The sequence below is a fragment of the Macaca fascicularis genome, chromosome 1, assembly GCF_037993035.2.
Source record: "Macaca fascicularis isolate 582-1 chromosome 1, T2T-MFA8v1.1".
NCBI classification, from domain to species: Eukaryota; Metazoa; Chordata; class Mammalia; order Primates; family Cercopithecidae; genus Macaca; species Macaca fascicularis.
Genome location: NC_088375.1, coordinates 59,140,032 through 59,159,549, shown reverse-complemented (window position 1 = coordinate 59,159,549; position 19,518 = coordinate 59,140,032). Strand labels below are relative to the sequence as shown.

The 19,518-nt window shown below is 52.2% G+C and overlaps 1 protein-coding gene across 1 annotated transcript; it reads left to right on the top strand.

Moving 5' to 3' along the window:
• Positions 1 to 5,922: 5,922 nt before the first annotated feature.
• On the top strand, positions 5,923 to 19,172 carry TNNI1 (troponin I1, slow skeletal type). The gene is made up of 8 exons (XM_065539585.1): positions 5,923 to 5,980; positions 10,183 to 10,879; positions 12,752 to 12,793; positions 13,360 to 13,491; positions 14,926 to 15,015; positions 16,517 to 16,693; positions 17,612 to 17,721; positions 18,791 to 19,172. The coding sequence occupies exons 4-7, from the start codon at positions 13,366 to 13,368 to the stop codon at positions 17,717 to 17,719; spliced, it is 501 nt and encodes a 166-aa protein (XP_065395657.1). The 5' UTR covers positions 5,923 to 5,980; positions 10,183 to 10,879; positions 12,752 to 12,793; positions 13,360 to 13,365; the 3' UTR covers positions 17,720 to 17,721; positions 18,791 to 19,172.
• The last annotated feature ends 346 nt before the right edge of the window (positions 19,173 to 19,518 follow it).

Below are 19,518 nucleotides of genomic sequence, written 5' to 3'. Positions count from 1 at the left end.
CCAGTGCTGGGACCTGCAGGGACTCACAAGACCCTCACCCTCTTCCCTCTGCCCTGCCTCTCCTTCACTTCCACTCACCCCATCTCTAACCCCACCCAGGCCTCCCTGGAGGGGAAGAGCCTCCTCTCATGGTGTCTCAATGCTAAAAAGAGTGGCTAATATTATCTGTTACTACACAACCAAACCTCTCACAATTAGGTACATCAAGAGTCAGTCATTCAAACCATCACTTACACTTTTTTCCTGCTTTGAGACAGGGTCTCACTCTGTTGCCCAGGCTGGCGTACAGTGGCATGTGATCTCGGCTCATAGTAGCCTTGACCTCCTCCTTGGCTCAAGCAATCCTCCCACTTCAGCCTCCCAAGTAGCCAGGAGCACAGGCTTGTGCCACCACACCCGGCTAATTTCTGTATTCTTTGTAGAAACGGGGCTTTTGCCATGTTACCCAGTCTGGTCTCAAACTCCTGAGCCCAAGCCATCTGCTTGCCTCAGTCTCCCAAAGTGCTGGGATTACAGGCCCGAGCCACCATGCTCAGCCCATTTATTGTTTTTAATGTTGGGATGAATTATACGCAGCTTTGGAGTCACAACACTGGTCCATTCCAAGTTCCCCGTGGGAACCATGGTGTTGGCTGAAGATGAGGACATTAAAGTCATAGTGACGGCCCCTGTTTACTGAACACTTACTATGTGCAGGAGCATGGACTTTGGCACAGAGACCTGGGTGCAGCTCTCAGCTCTGTCTTGTCCTTGCTGTGGGACCCTGGGTGATTGCTAAACCACTGTGACCCTGTTTCCTCATGGGTATGGTAGGGTAAGTAATAGTGCCTACCTCAGAATGGTAGTGTGAGGCCTCGAGGACTATATGCCAAGAACCAACATTTGTTCAGCATTTGCCTTGGGCCAGGGCTTTGCAATGCCCTTTATGCACATACCTCATTGGAGCCTCACAGCCACCCCCCAGGTGGGCACCATTATTACCCCCATTTTACAGATGAGGAAGTGGAGGCTTGGAGGGATACACTGCTAAGCTTCACTAGTGAGTGTTCCTGGTGAGTGGCAGAGCTGTCTGCTTCCAAAGTCGTGTGTTGACTCACCTCACTATGCTATGTCTCTAATGCCACAGACTTTCATGTGGGACTGATTTGTGGTGAAAAATTGAGGGTGACACCCTTTTGATTTCTTTGTTCCTTCTGCTCTAGTCTCCTCAGCCCCCAGCCCTGCCCCCTCTCAGAACTCAGTCACAGAAAGCTGGCCTTGGAACCATGATGGGCTTAAGAGGGGGTGGGTGGAGAAGGCAGGGAGGGGCGTGGGGTTGGCTGTCACTGAGGCGAAGGCCCCTGAGTAGTGGGGGGAGAGCCCGTGTCAGGAGGGGCCGCCGGGAAGACAGATGGTCTGGGCTTTGTCACTTGCTAATTTGGGCTTCTGTGCTTCCCAAACCAAGGCAGGGCAGCCAGGGCTGACAGGTGTCAGCCTCTGAGGTGGCGGGACCTGACTCCACAACCCACGGCCTTACAAGGCTTAGCTCCTCTGGCCAGACACTTCCTTCCCTTTCCCTGTGGCCTCCCCAGCCCTGGGAGGGACAAGGATGACACTGGAAGCCAGTGGCACTAGAGGCTGAAAATCCCTCCAGGCCTTCTCTCACTGACACCCATCTCACCGTCCCTCTTTCTTGGACTTGCCCCTTCCTCCCACGATCTGGCCAGCTCTGGTTCTCACTCCTTCTGGCAATTCTTCCATCCATTTCCATTGAGCTGGGCAGTCACAGAAGATCTGAGAGGGTACTGACCACAGAGGCCATTCTCCTGAGGCCTGGATTCTTGTCAAGTTTGCCTCAGCCTCTTCCTGGACTTTAAAAGAGGCTAAGGGGGTTCAGACATGGTGGCTCACACTCAGACATACTGTAATCCCAGCAATTTGGGAGGCCAAGACAGGAGGTTTGCTTGTGCCCAGGTGTTCAAGACCAACCTAGGCAATGTAAGGAGACCCCACCTCCATAAAAAATTAAAAAATATTTTGAAAAAGAGGCTAAGGGAAAGCCTCCAGCCTTGTCCCAGGGAGGAGGACCCCATGGAAGTCAGGCTCAGCCTCAGGTCTCTGCACACCCTTAACCCATTTTACAAATGAGGAAGCCAAGGTTCAGAGAGGATGCTGCATAGCTGGGTCAATTCTGCAGTGAACCTAAGTTCAGCTTAGTGTCTAGAAGGCCTGCAATAAGGCTAGGGCCAACGCCAGGAGGGGAAACTCATGTGGTCTAGTGTAGGGCTTGCAGATGAAGCTGGATTAGGAATTAGAACAAGGTCAGTTTTAGCATTTTGCATGCTGTGTGCAGAATGGATTGAGAGAGCAAGCAGTCACCTCAGTAAACCAAGCAAGAGAGTAGAGAGCAAGAAGGTGAAGGTTCTAGTAGGTTAGGGATAAAGACAGGGACAGGGATTATATTGGGGTTAAAAGAGGTTTAGTGTTAGGATTAGAATTGGGCTAAAGTTAAGGTTAGGGAAGTGTCTCTGCTTTGTGGGCAGCATGACAGAGCACTGGGCTGGGAGTTAGGAGACCTGACCCCTCACCCTGTGGCCTCCCCTCTGGGGGCCTGGGTTTCCTCACGGGCACACAGATTGGACTGGACAGTCTTCCTGCTCTGGTGTCCTGTGATGCTCTCGGCAAAATCAGAGCTGGCTTTCTGGAAGGCCAGGCAGGCCCTGGTGGGGCTGGATTCTGGCCCACTCTTCCTCAGGGCTGCCTTGTTCTGAAACCCGGGCTGGTTTGTTTCACTGACCCTCCCAGGATCACCGTTTTCCTGGCTAGTCCCAAGCATAGCCGGAACCATGAAGTCCAGGGCCCAGCAAGGCACTGAAGAATGTATTAGCTTCTCATTGCTGCTGTAACAAGTCAGCACAAATAACCCAAGTTTATTATCTTACCATTCTGGAGGGCAGAAGTCTGAAGTCAGTCTCCCTGGGCTGCAAGGCAGGGTGTTGGGAGGCCTGCTTCCCCCTGCAGGCTTTAGGGGAGAAGCCGTTCCCTGTCCCTTTTTTGGCTTGTAGAGGCTGCCTGCATTCCTTGGCTCATGACCTCCCTCCATGGTCAAGGCCAGCGGCATAGCATCTTTTCTGACATCTGCTTCCTTCATCACATTTCCTTCTCTCAACCCTGCTTCTCATGACTCACTCAGCTGAGAAGGACACTTGCGATTAGATTGGGCCCACCAAGATAATCCAGGATAATCTCCCCGTCTCAAGTGTCTTAATGTAATCACATCTGCAAAGACCCTTTGCCATCTAAGGTAACAGATTCACATTTGCATTAGGGCCCAGGCACCTATGAGGGCCACTATTCAGCGTAGCACAAACAGTGCTGCCTGGGGCCAGGGCCAGGAGCACTCTTTCTGGCTCTGTGTCTGGGAAGGGTCCTCCCTGACCAGTGAGCATCTGTGTCAGACAGAACCTCAGCTCTGGTTCAGCTGTGCCTGCTCTGCAGGGAGAATAGGAAACCTGGCCCCAGGGCAGATGTGCACTGAGAAGGGGTGACCTTTTCTGTAGGCAAGGGCGGGAGGAGAAAGGCTGCGGAGGCGCACTTGGTTGGGGCAGTGAGTGGGCTGCAGGGCTGAGACCTCCAGTGGCGGCCCCTCAGCTGGGTGTGGGCGGCCTGGATCATTGTGGCCTGCTCTGCACCCACTCCATACATGAAGGAAGATGGGGCTCAGGAGCAAGGACAACAGGGCATGGCATGCTTGCTTTTGAAGGCCACCTTTGAGCGACAGGAGAGAGATGCTGGAGAAGTCAGTGTGTGAACTGGGGCCGAAGGTCATGGTGGATCTCAGAGGGGGAGCTGGAGGCTGGATTCCACGTGGTGTGCAGGGATGGTGGGGATGGAATTGGGACACTGGGGTGAGGGGTCCTGGCCCCATGCTGCCCAACAGAGTGTGAAGATGAATAACTCTGAGTCTGAGATTCTCCATGGCTCCTGCCCAAGAAGGGCCCCTGGCTGTGCTATGTTCTCCACGTCTTGCTGTGGACATCTGGCTGCCTACTTTCTTGGCTTGTGTTCACCCTGCTTTGTTCTTCTATTTATCGACCTGTGCTCTTTGTTTTTCCTTTTCAAAAAGCAGGATAATTCATGCAGATAATTCAGTTTTTGAGAATATCAAGGTCTTTTAAGAAAGTTATTGTATAGGCTGGTCATGGTAGCTCATGTCTGTAATCCCAGCACTTTGGGAGCCCGAGGCAGGTGCATCGCTCAAGGCCAGGAGTTTGAGATCAGCCTGGCCAACATAGTGAAACCCTGTGTCTACTAAAAATGCAAAAAATAGCCAAGCATGGTGGCGCACCTGTAGTCCCAGCTACTCAGGAGGCTGAGGCAGGACAATCACTTGAACCCACTAGGTAGAGGTTGCAGTGAGCCAAGATCACGTCCCTGTACTCCAGCCTGGGTGACAGAGCGAGACTCTGTCTCAAAAAAAAAAAAAAAAAAAAAAGTATATAAATAAAAGGAAAATTATTGTGTAAATTATAATAAGCTGAGGCAATAAACTCCAGTAGGCTTATCTGCAAAGGCCCTGAATTCCTGCTCCCTCTGGCTGATCCTCTTGGCTGGAGTCCACCTCCATTATCCATTCCAGCCTCTCCACTTGGAATCCTATGCCCCCAACCCCCATGTCTCCCTAGACCCTGTCCTTTCTTCCTGGCAGCTTTCTCACATAGAGGCTTCTCAAAGTTGACCCGACCAGAACAGAATTAGAGCAACCTCTATTAGGCAGCAGAATGTCGGTGTAGAGAGGGCAGGGCCTTTACCTCTGTGGGCACTGGGTTGTGTCTCCTTAGGACACCCCTGCCCATTACTCTCTCCCTCTCCAAATGGGGAGCATGGCTGGGACTCCCTAACCTCCTGCTTGCGAGGCCTCTCTCTGGCCTCCGAGAGGGTCAGTGTCCTGCCCCAACCCATGAGATGACACACTATAATAGCCACAGGATTAACATAGCAGGCATTGTCTTTCTCTGACTATAGGGTGGGTATTATGTGTTCATCAACTGTCCTAAAAATACCCAGTAAACAGGTGCAGCCCCTGTGGCTCCAGTCCCCTGGGATCTGTTGGCTTCTGGCTGGAGATGAAGATTAGGGCAGGGGAGAGGTGAATTAGTCTCACTGAGTTCCTGGCATGAAACTTGGGTGTTTTTTGGAACCCAGGAAATCTAGATTCCAGGAAACCCACCTGGAGTGGCATGCAGAGTGTCTGCAGACCCTCAGACCTCCCTGAGCGGAAAGGTGGGCCCTGCTGCCACTGCCGTTCTGCTCAGCCCTGGAAACACTCACTGGGGTCAGCTTGCAACACTGCTCACATCACTCCCCACAGCCAGGCACTCTCCTATCCCACGTGCACCCGAGCCACCGAAAAATCCCGGAAAATTGAGTCTTTAGCCCTCTTGGGCTTTTGGAGCATGGGTTTGGGGGCCTCATTTTCATAATGCCTTATAAGAGATGCAGGGTTAGCCCAATGGTCCTCTTCCCCCAGCTGCTACTTGCCCTTCTGGGCCTTCCCTGTGGCCCCTTGCTCTCCCTCATTCCGCCTCCCGGTCCCATCTCTGTTCAGTCCCCACACCTGGTCTGGCTGTTCGTTCTTTCCCTTTCTGCAGCTTGAGTCTCCCCAGGTGGGTGCTAGTTTCACTCAATCGGTGGCACCTATGTGCACAGAATTTGCCTCTGCTCCTGAGCCACAAACTCGCATGGCTTTTGGCCTGTGTGACTGTTGTGTGTATCTCAGCACGCATCTGCCCTGTGAGGTGTGCGTGTGTGTGTGTGTGTGTGTGTGGTGGGAGGGGTGGAAGGGAGGAGGGGCAGCAGGAGGGGGCAGTGGGTCTGTTCTATTTTTACCGGCCAGTTGCTGCTGGCTACAGTTTTCATAGCCTCCCCTCGGCTCTGCCCCTCACAGTCTGCGGTCTACAGCGAGGCACAGGCCAGCCCAGCTCCACGAGGACTGAACAAGGTAAGCGCCTACAGCCCAGGACTTCAGATCTAGGTTGATCCCAGGCAGAGAACCTGGGGCTTTTGTTTAAGGAGAAAGCGAGGTCTTGGAGCTGGAGAAAACCGTTTCTTGCCTGTACAGTTGGTTTGTTGGTAGAACATTCCTAAAATACTCCCACAGCATTTTGTCCCACAGAATGGCCTATCTCTTGCAAAACTGTTGTGAGAGGTGAAAACTTTTCCTGGCTATTTGGAAGCTGGGAGCAAGGAGAAGAATCTTCCATGAGGTTCCTTAGGAGCCCCAAGGCTGCCTAAGGGATGACGTTTTCACACAGGATGCCCAGCAGGGTGTGGGAGGGATAGTGCACCCAGGGGAAGGGGTGGCCCTGGGATCAGAGAGCTGGGTGAGCTCTCAAAGTCAGCAATACCTGCAGCGGAAGAGAAGGAGGGTGCCTGGCGTGCAGGACTCCCAGGGAGCGTAGAAGGCAGGGCCAGAGCCCCCTGCTGAGCAAGGAAACTATCTTGCTTCTGTGTTCTTTGTCTTTGAGCGACGCTGTTAGCTCCCTTTGCCCATCCCTCTGTACTGCAGCACAAGAGCAGGGGAGGGCAGACCGGCAACCCCTCTTGACCGCTCCTGCTCAGAGCTCCTGGCTCTGAGGAGCAGCAGTAGATACTGGGGGTCCTCTTGGAGGAAGGCAATGGTGGCAGCATTTTGGGTTGAGGCACAAGAGCCAGTGAACACATACGCCAGGGCAGTATCCACAGGGCAGCCCAAGGCTTGGGGCAGGAGGCCATGTGGCAGTCCCTGACTTGGGTGAGGGCTGAAGGCAGCACCTACCACCGGGTTTGGGAGTCACAGTCCCACAGCAACTCTGAGATTAGGCTTTGCTGTTCAGAGCTCAAGATGGGGGTATGGTGTGTGGTAGGCAGCCCAGCACCATGGGCTTGGGAGTGTTAACCGTCAGGCAAGGAAGACAGGGATGCCCTTGAATGGGGTTCCAAGGTCAGGGGGTGGGGAGTAGGGGGAAGCACATGAGCCTAACTAGATACTTGTGGATGTGATCATTGGGTGTGCAGAGATCAGTTCTTTCCCCTATATATACACACACTCTCTCTCTTTCTCTCACACACACACTCTCACACACAGTCACTTACACACATTTACACACACAGACTTAATCTCATAGTCTAGTTGATAGTCCCTGCCATGCTGCAGAGCCTCAAGAAAGGGAAAGCCCAGCTCTGAGGCAACCACCAGAGACTCTTTGCTCCCTCCCGTGGGTGGAGGATTTTCTCATTATCTCCTTGCTTGCTACTTGTGGAGGAGATGGAATCCTGGCTCTCCAAGCCTTCCTGTGCTATCTACATCCTGACTTATCAGTCCTTGCTTGACTTCCACAGAGCCTGGCAAGGGCCCCCGTCTGGTGGGTGTCAGAGCACAGGCTGAGGCCTCTTGCCTGACGTGGGACCCCTTGGTCTGGCATTTGTCAGTGAGGCAGGCTGGGGGCAGGTCCCAGAGCTTGGCATGAGGTGCAAATTGGCCTTGGCAGGTAGGGCCCCACACTGGGGACAGTTGGCTCTCTGAGGGAGAGAGGGAGGCATGATCACTGCCAAATGCCCACCAAGGACAAGGCACATCCCAGGGAGACAGACACAGACCTGGTGCCCTCTGGACACTGGCATTCCTGGAGGCTGATGATGGACAGAGGGGCCTGGAGGTGGCTCTTCGCCAGCTGGTGTTTCCTTTGGATTTCCTCAGCATCTTTGGAGAAGCAGAGCCCTCAGAATAAGCAGCTGCCTATAAAATCTAATTCCAGCCAAGCATCTCAGGAATTCATGGATTGTCTCCATACCCCTCCCTCTGTACCCCAGCATGACAGCTGAGACTCTGGGGTCACACTACCCCTCCATCTCCTCCACCCGAGCCTTCCCCTCCCCTGGTGGTGGAGGCAGAGGTGGAGGCAGAGGTGGAGGGAGGCCCAGAAGGCTTTCTGATCCACTGGTAGATTCAGGGGAGGTGGCCAAAGCATGTTCACTGGGGCTGGGACAGTGCTTCATGGGCACAAAGTGAAAGGAGAGAATTAGGGCAGAGGAAGGGGTGGGTCTGGGATGAAATTATTGTCAGGCACTTTGCAAGTGTACTTTAATTCCCTGCCTCCCAGACCCCACAACCAGGTTCTTGAACCAAGTCCACACTCCTGACCCTGAGCTCCATGCCTGCCCTCCCCTCCACACACACACTGGGCTCTCCCACCCTTTACCTCACAGCCTGGCTCAGAGTTTCTGTGCGCCCCTGCACACCTGCTCCTCACCTCAGCTGTCCCCTTCGTTTCCCTGAGCTTTTGCACAGTCCCTCCCTCCTCTGGCATTGGAATGCTCTGTGTCCAGGCTCAGGCAAGACGGTGAATTATGTCTGGCTTTGGAACATCTCCCTCTGCAGCCTCATGGAACCCCTCTTTGGCCTGGGCCTCAGGATCACCTGGTCAGGGGGCTTCAAATTGTGCTCCATGGCCAAGTATCCTCACAGAAGACCACAGGGCTGCTATGGTAACCCCCTTCAACCAGTGCCATTTGGCTCTTTTTGTTTGTTTGATTTTTAAATTCAGGAGTACATGTGCAGGATGTGCAGGTTTGTTACACAGGTAAACATGTGTCATGGAGGTTTGTTGTATCAATTATTTCATCACTCAGATATGAGAGATGTATCCATTAGTTATTTTTCCTGATCCTCTCCCTCCTCCCACCCTCCACCTTCTGATAGGCAAAATGCCATGTTGCTTATACTGATTGGATTTATTTTACTTCCAAGTAAGATTTGGTTAGAACAAAGGATTCAACCAAATAAAATTAATTAAATATTATTTTAATTAATTAATATTAATTAATAATAAACATCAAGTGGAAACCCACTGATTTAACCCCTAATTTTGCAGAGAGGAAAACCAACCCAGAATGGGGAAAGACAGACTTGGGTGAACACAGGATTTGCCCTGCCTCGCGGCTTATCCTCCCCCACTCAGGGCCTCTCACTGCCCCACCCTGGGGGTGCCAGTTGTATTACCATCTGTGGATGGAGTTGTGCCACATAGCAGCTACCCGTATTCCAGCATCCACTCTGCTCATTCACTTTCCAGGCCTTCCTCTCTCTGAGCCTTTCAATGACCACTCTTTTTTTTTTTTTTTTTGAGACTGAGTCTTGCTCTCTCGCCCAGGCTGGAGTGCTGTGGCCGGATCTCAGCTCACTGCAAGCTCCGCCTCCCGGGTTCCCGCCATTCTCCTGCCTCAGCCTCCCGTGTAGCTGGGATTACAGGCGCCCGCCACCTCGCCCGGCTTATTTTTTTATATTTTTAGTAGAGACGGGGTTTCACCGTGTTAGCCAGGATGGTCTCGATCTCCTGACCTCGTGATCCGCCCGTCTCGGCCTCCCAAAGTGCTGGGATTACAGGCTTGAGCCACCGCGCCCGGCCTCAATGACCACTCTTAATCCACAGGATAAAATCTAAACTCAGCCTGTCCTTCAAGGCCCTCAAGAGTGAGCTACAATCTCAATTTTTTTTTTTTTTTTTTTTTTTGAGAAGGATACTCATTCTGTCACCCAGGCTGGAGTGCAGTGGCACGATCTCGGCTCACTGCAACCTCCGCCTCCTGGGTTCAAGCAATTCTTCTGCCTCAGCCTCCTGAGTAGCTGGGATTACAGGCGTGCACCACCACGCTCGCTAATTTTTGTATTATTAGTAGAGATGGGGTTTCACCATATTGGCCAGGCTGGTCTTGAACTCCTGATCTCATGATCTGCCCACTTCGGACTCCCAAAGTGCTGGGATTACAGGCATGAGCCACTGTGCCTGGCTGCTCTCACTTTCCAAGCATATTTCCTATGGACTCCATTCTGTTCTCCACCGGGCTTAGCAAGCTTTATCTGGAAAGGTCCAGATAGCTTTGTAGCTCACATAAGGTTTCTGTTGCAAATTCTTAAAAAAAAAAAAAAAAAATCTTGCAACTCTTTAAGTAAAAACAGGCGGGGGGCCAGGTTAGGCTTCTGAGCTGTAGTTGGCTGACCCCTGCCCTGCAACCCTGTCCCATCTTGACCTGCTGGAATCCAGTGTGTCTGATTTCTTCCTTTTGTATTCTGACTCTGTCTCCTAGGCTGGGCTCCCAAGGCGCAGCTGGGTTGGGGGCAGGGGTTTCTACTTTCCCTCATGAACTGTTCCTCTTTGCCCCCAGGTGCTGTCCCACTGCCACCATGCCGGAAGTGTAAGTAGTCTCACTGCCATCTGGGGCCCCAGGAAGGCAAGTCCCTTTGCCACAGACTTCAGCCCCACAGTGGAGGCACCGTGTTTTCAACCCCCAAAGCTTTCCCCTAAGAGACCAGGTCCTCAAACAGGGACAGCACTTGATGGTCTGCCCCGTGCTGCCTGTGTCCTCCCAGCCATTGAGCAGAACTCACTCTCAGGTTGCCCTGGGAGCGCCTTTTTGGCCTGTGCCTCAGAGTTTTCCTGTCTTGATCTAACACGTGAATTGCGTGTACCAGGCCACCACTTAACACTGACACAGTAGGTGAACAAAGCTTTGGGAATTTACCCACACACCCACGGATGGATGCTTTCATGTTACTGGAACCCTACCCTAAGGCTTCCCTCCCCTTCCACCACTTCTCCCCAACTTACCATGCCCAGTACCTCCCAATAAGAATGCCCGGTAGTTCAAAGGGCTGTTGAGTTTTTATTCTGTTCTGCCGGAACCTCGAACTTCTCCCCCTGCCTGATGCCTGATGACTCTCTGGCTCACTGTTGTCAGCGGCCCCCTCCTTCCCCAAGCTGGTCTGCGAGGTTCTGCGGCCGCACATGTAATCCTCATTGTTCATACTCACTCTGTGTTCTGCTCTTTCCCTGTCCTTCCTGTGATGGATGCCTGAAGCGAGGTAAGTGGTATTTGGGGTATCTCTGTCCTGGTTAACTCTTCTGACTGGTAAAGGTGGGAAGGTGGGGTTGGCATCTAAGGAGAGGGGAGAGCTTGTATTAAGCCCTGGTGGGAGTCTGGGAGGTGTAGGGTATTTAGTGGCTGAACAAATTCCCAGGAGATGGAAACATCAGGCGAAGATTCTGGATGTGGGGTTTCCTAGTGTCCAGGGAGTTGCTGTGCCAGTGTACAATGTCACTGGAAGGTTGTCCTGGGACTGGTACTGCAGCAGGGCTGGGTGTGACTCTGCATCTTTGCTGAGCACAAGCTCTTCCTCACCCACTCTGAGAGCTGGTCCAGTCCTGGGGGGACCACCCTATTCCATGCAAAGCTGATCCTGTGCAAAGCTATATTTGAGGGGTAAGGGATAGTCATTGGGTTATTCCACTCTTGCCCAGTGGCTGAACATTGAGCGAGGAGCAAAGAGATGTCCTTAAATCCCTCAGGTGTTAGATAATCCTGACACTGGCCATTCTATACACTCCAGACTTAACAGGCTGCTGAGATCACAGCCTATATACAGTCCAAGGATGGGGATGGCAGGGATAGGAATGGGGACTCAGGGATGGCAACAGTGCGAATTAGCGGTATTGATGGAGGGGACATGTGGCACAGAGATTCTCGGAAAGAATTGAAAATGTTACTTTTGAACATTCATATGAATGTTGAAGTTTTGCTAAGGCTCGTATTAAAGTGAGTCCTCACTGACTGATGGTCAGATGAGGTGACCATCAGCTCACTCACCAAGTGGTGGGGAAACAAGATAGCAGTAAAACATTTGCCATGTGTACATTACGGTGTGTAAACTGTGGAGGTAATGCTTAGAGTCATAGGCTCTTTCTTTTGAAATCACACTTATCTGAAATGTAACAAAAATCTTTAGGAGAGGAAAAGACAAACAAACCACTCTGAACAGTCAGAATAGAAGTTACACATTCCATTTGCTGAAACTCATCCATTGTCTCTCATGAGAACTTCCCTCTCAAAGCCTAATCACTTCTACTTTACACCCTGGAATAACATTGGAGAGCCATGCTCTCCCAGCTTGCAGCACATTAAGTCTAGGTAGGATGCTTCCTGCTGGCAACGAGAAGTGACCACCTATGGCCCGGAAGAGATACTAGTGCTCGAAAGGCATCACAGTCTCATTAGTTGGGGGCCAAGCAGCCCTACTCACCTTTGCCACCCCTGAGACACCACTGTCACAGGGCTAGGACTAGTAAGCAACAACATGTTTAGGATTTTTGATAAGAAGATAAAACAGTGGTTTTATATCTTAGGAAGATTTGTATGGGTAATGTTAACATTTTTAAAAGTTTTGAGGTCTACATAGATACATTTCATTTATTTGGGAAATTCACAGCTTATTTATGCAGCATGATGGATCATCAAGGTATTGCTGTATTACTACCTGGAGTGTGAAAACATACATAGCTTTTATGCTTTTCAAAGGATTTGCACATCCATGATCTCATTTCATCTGCAATAACTCTGTGAACTAAGCAAGGGGGGGTCATAATATCCTTATTTACAGATGAGGAAAGAGGTGCCTGTAGAAGCCATGTGACCCTCATAGTATCTTACAAGATTTCAGCAGCAGCAGAATCAGAGTGGGAAGTTAAGGCTTCAACCCCTAGGTCAAGGTAGCTGACTGCAGCCTTGTCTGAACTGCAGGGGTTAAATCACAAAGATGAGCTTTTAAGGCACCACAGGGTGAGCAGAGGATTCTGGATAAAGACAGAGAACCCTAGCTGGCACTTGTCTTGGCCTAGACCAGAATTCCAGTTCTGCAGCCTCTGCTTCACCACCTGTCTCTCTCTCTTCTTGCTCACAGAGAAAACCCAAGATCACTGCCTCCCGCAAACTCTTGCTGAAGGTGAGGCTGGGGGCTGGCTGCAGGGGGATGCCCAGTGGGAGGCAGAGGGGCAGAGAGCCGACTCTGAAGGGATGTGGAGGGTTATGGAAAGGAGAAAGGAAGGAGGCCAGAGTGAGGATGATGAGGGGCAGAAGGAGTCCAGCATTGCTGGAGCCAGTGCCAGGCTCAGGTGGTCAGTGGGTGGGATCCTCGAGTATGGATCCTGGCACCCGCCTGGGGTCCCTAGAGTAGGTGGTGACCAGCTTCAGAGTGGGAAGCTACTCGTGCAGGCAGAGAGACTTCCTTTATTCTCGTATGTGTTTTTCTCTTTGGAGCTTTGTGAGTCAAAACAGACAGTAAGTGGGTAAGAGGAAGACTGTCAGGGGAAAACAAGTTCCAGGACTCCAGGAACATTGTGTGTGGCCACTTGGTGTACCCTCACGCACAGCCTGTCCGTGGCCGCTGCATACACTTCTACACTGGACGGTGGTCTCAGAGTTGGCCCAGCCTGGGGCTGTCCTCGCCTCATTCCCTGATGCCGGGTGGGAGATGCGAGGCCCCCAGCTCAGCAGGTTTGTTCTGTCCAGAGCCTGATGCTGGCCAAGGCCAAGGAATGCTGGGAGCAGGAGCATGAGGAGCGCGAGGCTGAGAAGGTGCGCTACCTGGCAGAGCGCATCCCCACACTGCAGACGCGTGGCCTGTCCCTCAGTGCCCTGCAGGTGAGCCCGGCAGGTGCGGCAGGGCAGGATGGGGTTGGAGGCACTATGTGGGTGGCTCCAGGGACCAGGCGGCAAGAGCCTGAACTAACACTAGCTCAAGGTTCCATAATTTACAGGGCACCCCTGACTTCCATGGTCTCATTTAATCTTCACAACCACCTGTGAGGTAGGAACATTAGATTCCATTTTACAGGCACTGAACTGAGCCTTAGAGGGGAGGCGTGACTTGCCTGGGCTGGGCGGAGCCAGGGGCCCAGTTTCACAAGCAGTCAGGGTGATGGCATGGAATGGGGAGGCGGCCAGGGTTTGGAGAAGCCCCACTTCTCCAAGGACTTGTCTATCCTTTCTTAGAGCTTGGTCTTTAACGTTTTCAGAACACTGGGAAATTATTTAAATGCCAGTGATTACAGAGAAAAGAGACTGGAAGGAAATACATCAAAATGTTACTAAGTATCCCTGGGTGGTGGCATCACTAGGTATTTTAATTTTTATTATTTTTGTATTATGTTTAATACATAGTTTTCAAAATGTCTAAAATTAAAACATTACTTTAATCATAAGAAAACTATTTTATTTTGCTGGGCACAGTGGCTCATGCCTGTGACCCTAGCATTTTGAGAGGCTGAGGCGGGAGAATCACTTGAACCCCAGAGTTTGAGACCAGCCTGGGCAACATAGTGAAAGTGAGACCTTGTCTCTATAAAAAGTTAAAACAATGAGATGGGAGGATCACTTGAGCCCAGGAGGTTGAGGCTGCAATAAGCCATGATGAAAGAATACTTTTTTTTTTGAGACAGAGTCTCACTCTGTTGCCCAGGCTGGAGTGCAATGGCGTAATCTCGGCTCACTGCAACCTCCACTTCCCATGTTCAAGCCATTCTCCTGTCTCAGCCTCCTGAGTAGCTGGGACTACAGGTGTGTGCCACCATGCCTGGCTAATTTTTGTAGTTTTAGTAGAGACGGGGTTTCACCATATTGGTCAGGCTGGTCTTGAACTCCTGACCTCAGGTGATCCACCCGTCTTGGCCTCCCAAAGTGCTGGGATTACAGGGATGAGCCACCATGTCCAGCCAAGAATACTGTTTTGTTGTTGTTGGTGGTGGTGGTGTTGGGGTTTTTTTTTTTTTTTTGAGATGGAGTCTCACTCTGTCGCCAGGCTGGAGTGCAGTGGTGTGATCTTAGCTCATTGCAACCTCTGCCTCCTGGGTTCAAGCAAAGGAATACTGTTTTTAAGAAAGCACGACATATAGACAGGAGAACAGAGGGCATACCCTTTGAGCTATTGCCTGTCATGAGCCTCAGAGTGGAGGAAACTGTCAGCTCCTCTCTGGATCCCAGGTCTTGCAAAGGGGCTGGGGAGAGGGTCAAGGGCTGGAAACTGATGGCTCTGTTCCGCTCTTCTTCACGCCTGCCTGATCCATCTGCCACCCCCAGGACCTGTGCCGGGAGCTGCATGCCAAGGTAGAGGTGGTGGATGAGGAGCGATACGACATTGAGGCCAAATGTCTCCACAACACCAGGGAGGTGAGTCTAAGGAAGGGAAGGGGCATGGCCAGGGTGGGCTAGGCAGGGGCATGGGCACGGATACAGCAGCCATGGGAGGTCCCCTCCTTCCACAGGGCCTGGAAGGGGCCACTTAAGCAGGAACCTTTGGTTTCTCCGCCCTAGCCCCATAGGGCTGGAGATCTGGAGATGGGCAGAGTGGATAATCACACATGAAAAGTACAAACTTCCTCCCTACCTGCCATGTGGGCTCATCAGCCTAACAGAAGCCACTCTCTTTATCCACCCACACAAATAATCATATGCCTGTTAATAACGTCTTACCTTTGTGAAGTGCTTTCATGTGTGTTGTAGCCTTTGATCCTCCCTATAGGCCTGTGGATGAAGTAGGGGCTATTTGCACCTTGCAGAGGAGAACACTCAGGATCAGAGAGGCCAAGGACTTGTCCTAGGTTGCACAGTGGTGGTCCTGGGACCAGTGCTGGTCTCTGGCTCCCACTTCGGTACTCTGTGCTCCCTTAGCATGGAGTGTGGGAGGATTAACTCCATCCAGACCCTGCTCCAGTGGGGTGGGGCAGAACAGGGAAGGACAGGGCTCCTTTGGGTCATTTGTCCAAGCAGTGAGGAGGGGGCAGGGAGGTAGCACAAGTCACTTCCCTCCTTCCCACTTCTGCCCACCGGGAATGATATGTGGGGTCACCAAGCTCCTAAGAATTCCCTCTAGAGATCACACCCTGGAAATTCCTCCAGGGGTCTAGGACCTGGAAGTTTATCACCCTGCTGGACCAAGGCTGTGAGCTGCTTTGAAGGCTCACTGGGGAGGAATAAGTTAGAAGCAGGGATGAGGCTACAGGAACAAAAGGAAGCAACCCTGCACTCCAAATAGGGCTTCCAAACCAGACAAGTCTCAGTCTGGTGGAGCTACCCCTTTTATTCAAGGTTACAGTATTAGCAATGGCCAATAGGCTTTATCTATCTGATTAACTATCCATTTATCAGCAAATGTACAGTGGCTATTTGCAAAGGGGTGGGTGGGTCTGACTGTCCTAGAGCAGGGTCTCCAACTCTTGGGCTGTGGACCAGTACTAATCCGTGGCCTGTTAGGAACTGGGCTGCACAGCAGGAGGTGAGCAGTGGGTGAGTGAGCATTCCCACCCGAGCTCTGCCTCCTGTCAGATCAGCAGTGGCATTAGATTCTCACAGGAGTGTGAACCCTATTGTGAACTGTGCACGCGAGGAATCTAGGTTGCACACTCCTTATGAGAATCAAACTCATGCCTGATGGTCTGAGGTGGAACAGTTTCATCCTGAAACCACCCCACCACCTCTCCGTGGAAAAAGCGTCTTCCACAAAACCAGTCCCTGGTGACGAAAAGGCTGGTGACTGCTGATAGGTCTGGCTTCAAGGGTGGACAAATTAAGGTGTATCTCTGGCTGGAACCCTAGCAATCTGAGGTCCTTAGGAAGGGTGCCCTGTGGCTAGCTCCCTCTCCAGTGAGCCCCGGGCGCTTCTCACCTGCAGATTAAGGACCTGAAGCTGAAGGTGATGGACCTCCGTGGGAAGTTCAAGCGCCCGCCCCTGCGTCGGGTCCGTGTCTCGGCTGACGCCATGCTCCGGGCCCTGCTGGGTTCCAAGCACAAGGTGTCCATGGATCTGCGGGCCAACCTCAAGTCTGTGAAGAAGGAAGACACAGAGAAGGTGAGGTCCCTTTCCTCAGAACCTTCCACCCTCTTCCCTACCAGCTTTCCCCTTGTCAACCCCTCACATGGCCTCAGGCAGGCCCAGGAGCTCCTGTTGGAGGCCAGTCAGCTTGACAGAGAGAATGTTCTAGAATGTTTTGGAAGACCAGTGTGGGAAGAAAGAAAGAAGACTTGCTCCCTTTCTTCAGGCTGTTCCCAGTCTGATGAAGAAACTAGGACATAAAGAAAGCTAGACCCCAGACTGAGACATGAAGCAAAAATCTTGTTCCCAGTGTGAAGAGAACATGGAGATATAGGGTAATGTTGGAGGTGACTGCCTGGTCACCACAGGGAAAGGAGACAGCAGCTCATCTTGGTGATAGCCACACATGAGCACAGACGTTAGAGAACTGAGTTCAACCACCCAGCAACAAATTATTCAAAGTTGGTTGAACTCACAGTATATGTGCCCCAAATTGATAGGCTCTGTAAGGAACAGGGATGACAGGAACATAGTCTCTGGCCCAAGAAGCTTCAGAGGACAAGAGATAAGCCAGGCAGTATACTGAGGAAATGGAAAAGCAGTCACATTCGCAGGGGAAGGCTTCTTGGAAGAGGTGGCCTTGAGCCTGCAGAGTGCCAGACCAGGAGGGTGGCATGGGGCCTGGGAGGAGGTTTTGCTCAGGTGCATTGAGGTGGGAACTAGCCCCGTAGCTGCCACTATCACCCAGTGCTCCCAAGCCACACAGCTTCCTGTGGGGCCTCGGCTTGGCCCGTGTCCACCTGCCTGGCTGAGTCCTAGGACTTAAACAGCTGGGGAGGGGCATTGGGATTTCTTATCATCTGAGGAGACTGGTTTTCTATCACCCAACTTCTCTTGAGCTGGGGGGGGCATCCAGCCTGGTAAGTCCCTGATGTGTGTGCCACTTGTCCACAGGAGCGGCCTGTGGAGGTGGGTGACTGGAGGAAGAATGTGGAGGCCATGTCTGGCATGGAAGGCCGGAAGAAGATGTTTGATGCTGCCAAGTCTCCGACCTCACAATAGAGGTACCTAGAGATCAGCTCCCTTCTCTGGGGTCCATCAGAGTCTAGAGGATAATGAGGGAGTCCACGATGGGCAGGCAGGTTGTACTCAGTGTGGTGCAGGGACAAAGGCACTGATGAGACTGATTTGAGTCGGCTCTCCTGGGCTCAGTCCTGGCTCCAGCACCGTGATACCTTGGGCATGTCATTTCTGTTTGGGGGCCCTTTTTGTTCCCCTCCTCTATGAAATTGGGGGCTGTGTTAAATCAGTGGTTCTCCAGGTGTGGTCCCGGGACCAGCAGCATCTACATCACCTGGGATGCAAATGATCACCCCCCACCCCAGGTCCACTAAATTGGAAACTCTGGGGTGAGACCAGCCTTCCAGGTGATTCTGATGCACATGGAGAGTTTCAGAACCACTAGGTTAGAGGATCCCTGGGGTCCCTTCATCTCTGACTTTCTGAGAATCTATGCTCTTTTAAATACCTCCTGGTGATGTCCTTTATTTGTGCTCCCTGCGAAGTACCCAGCACTCACAGTACCTGTTCCCAAGGAGCTACCACTCAGAGAAGCTAACACTTCCCACTCTCTGAGGAAAAAGCTGGAGAAACTGGGCCAAGCAAGGAAATCAGGCCACATAAAACCGTCTGTGGAAGTGCTGAGAGAATGTGCAATAGGGCAGGCATCCACCAGATAGCACTGGTCGGAGCAGGCTTTCTGGAGAGGAGGAGTTCTCTGAGGACGTGATGGGCAAGTGTTAGCTGATAACGGGAAGGGCACGTTAAAGGGCTGATGGTGCAACAGAAGCATGGAGGTGGGAATTAACCACCCACAGAGTAGCATGGCAAGGCCAGGTAAGAGCTGAGGGCCGCAGTGCGGAGGAGCAGTGTGAGGGGTCCCAAAAGGGGAGAAACTGTGCCTGTGGGCTGAGAAGCTGAGGTCTTGTAGGAGCCCCTATGAATGAAGATCCAGCCAGGGGTGCGCTAGGGGTGAGAAGCCCTGGAGACTGCATGTGCTGTAGGTAAGTCAGGGATTCATGCACTGCACACAGGTCCCCGGGAACTGATGGCTTCGCCTCTTTGTCCCTACAGGCCAGCTTGCTGTGCTGCGCTCTGAGCTCCTGCTTCATGCTTCTTCTCCAACCCAGCTCACTCACTTCTCTGCCCGTGTCTGGAGCATCCCTTCCCACCTCCCCCCTCACTTCTTCCCTCCAGCCTGCATGCCCTCCTCTGGAACTGGGATTAAAGAGATATCCAAGAGGCAGGACAAACGAGAGTGTCTGAAGACCTCACCCCAGCAGGGTGGGCTCCCACCCATCCATGAGGCACTTGGGGCTTCCCAGCTACCCTGTGGTGTAACAGGTGAAGGACGAGGAGGGAGTGAGAGCACCTTTCCTCTAGCCCTGTGCCACACCCCTTCTATGTGTGTACAGTGTCCACAGCCATCTTCATTAAAAACCCAGTTTCCTGGTCATTTCTGCAGCTCTGACTGTGAGCACGGAGAAGAAAGGGAAGACTTGGGGCTTGTGAAGAGAGGGCTGTGCTGGGCTCCAGTCAGCCTGTCTGCAGTCCACAGTCCAGGATCTGAAGGGAGGGCTAAGGAATTGGTGGCTGCTTGCCAGGGTCCCCTGGGGCCCCTTCTGCCGAGTCCCTGTGATGTCACACAGCACACACTCACCACCCAGGATGCTCAGCTCACCAGAGCCCTGATCTCCGAGAACTGACCCCGTCCTGCCCCTGACTCTGGCCATCAGAAGAGGCTTCTCCATTCAGAGCCGCTTCTCCTGCCGGATTTCATACTCTCCTTCCTCTGCAAAGCT

Coding starts and splice junctions, on each gene's coding strand:
- TNNI1 (XM_065539585.1), top strand. CDS start 13,366: ATGCTGGCCAAGGCCAAGGAATGCTGGGAGCAGGAGCATGAGGAGCGC. Junction 13,492..14,925: donor TGTCCCTCAGTGCCCTGCAG/GTGAGCCCGGCA, acceptor TGCCACCCCCAG/GACCTGTGCCGGGAGCTGCA. Junction 16,694..17,611: donor AGAAGGAAGACACAGAGAAG/GTGAGGTCCCTT, acceptor ACTTGTCCACAG/GAGCGGCCTGTGGAGGTGGG.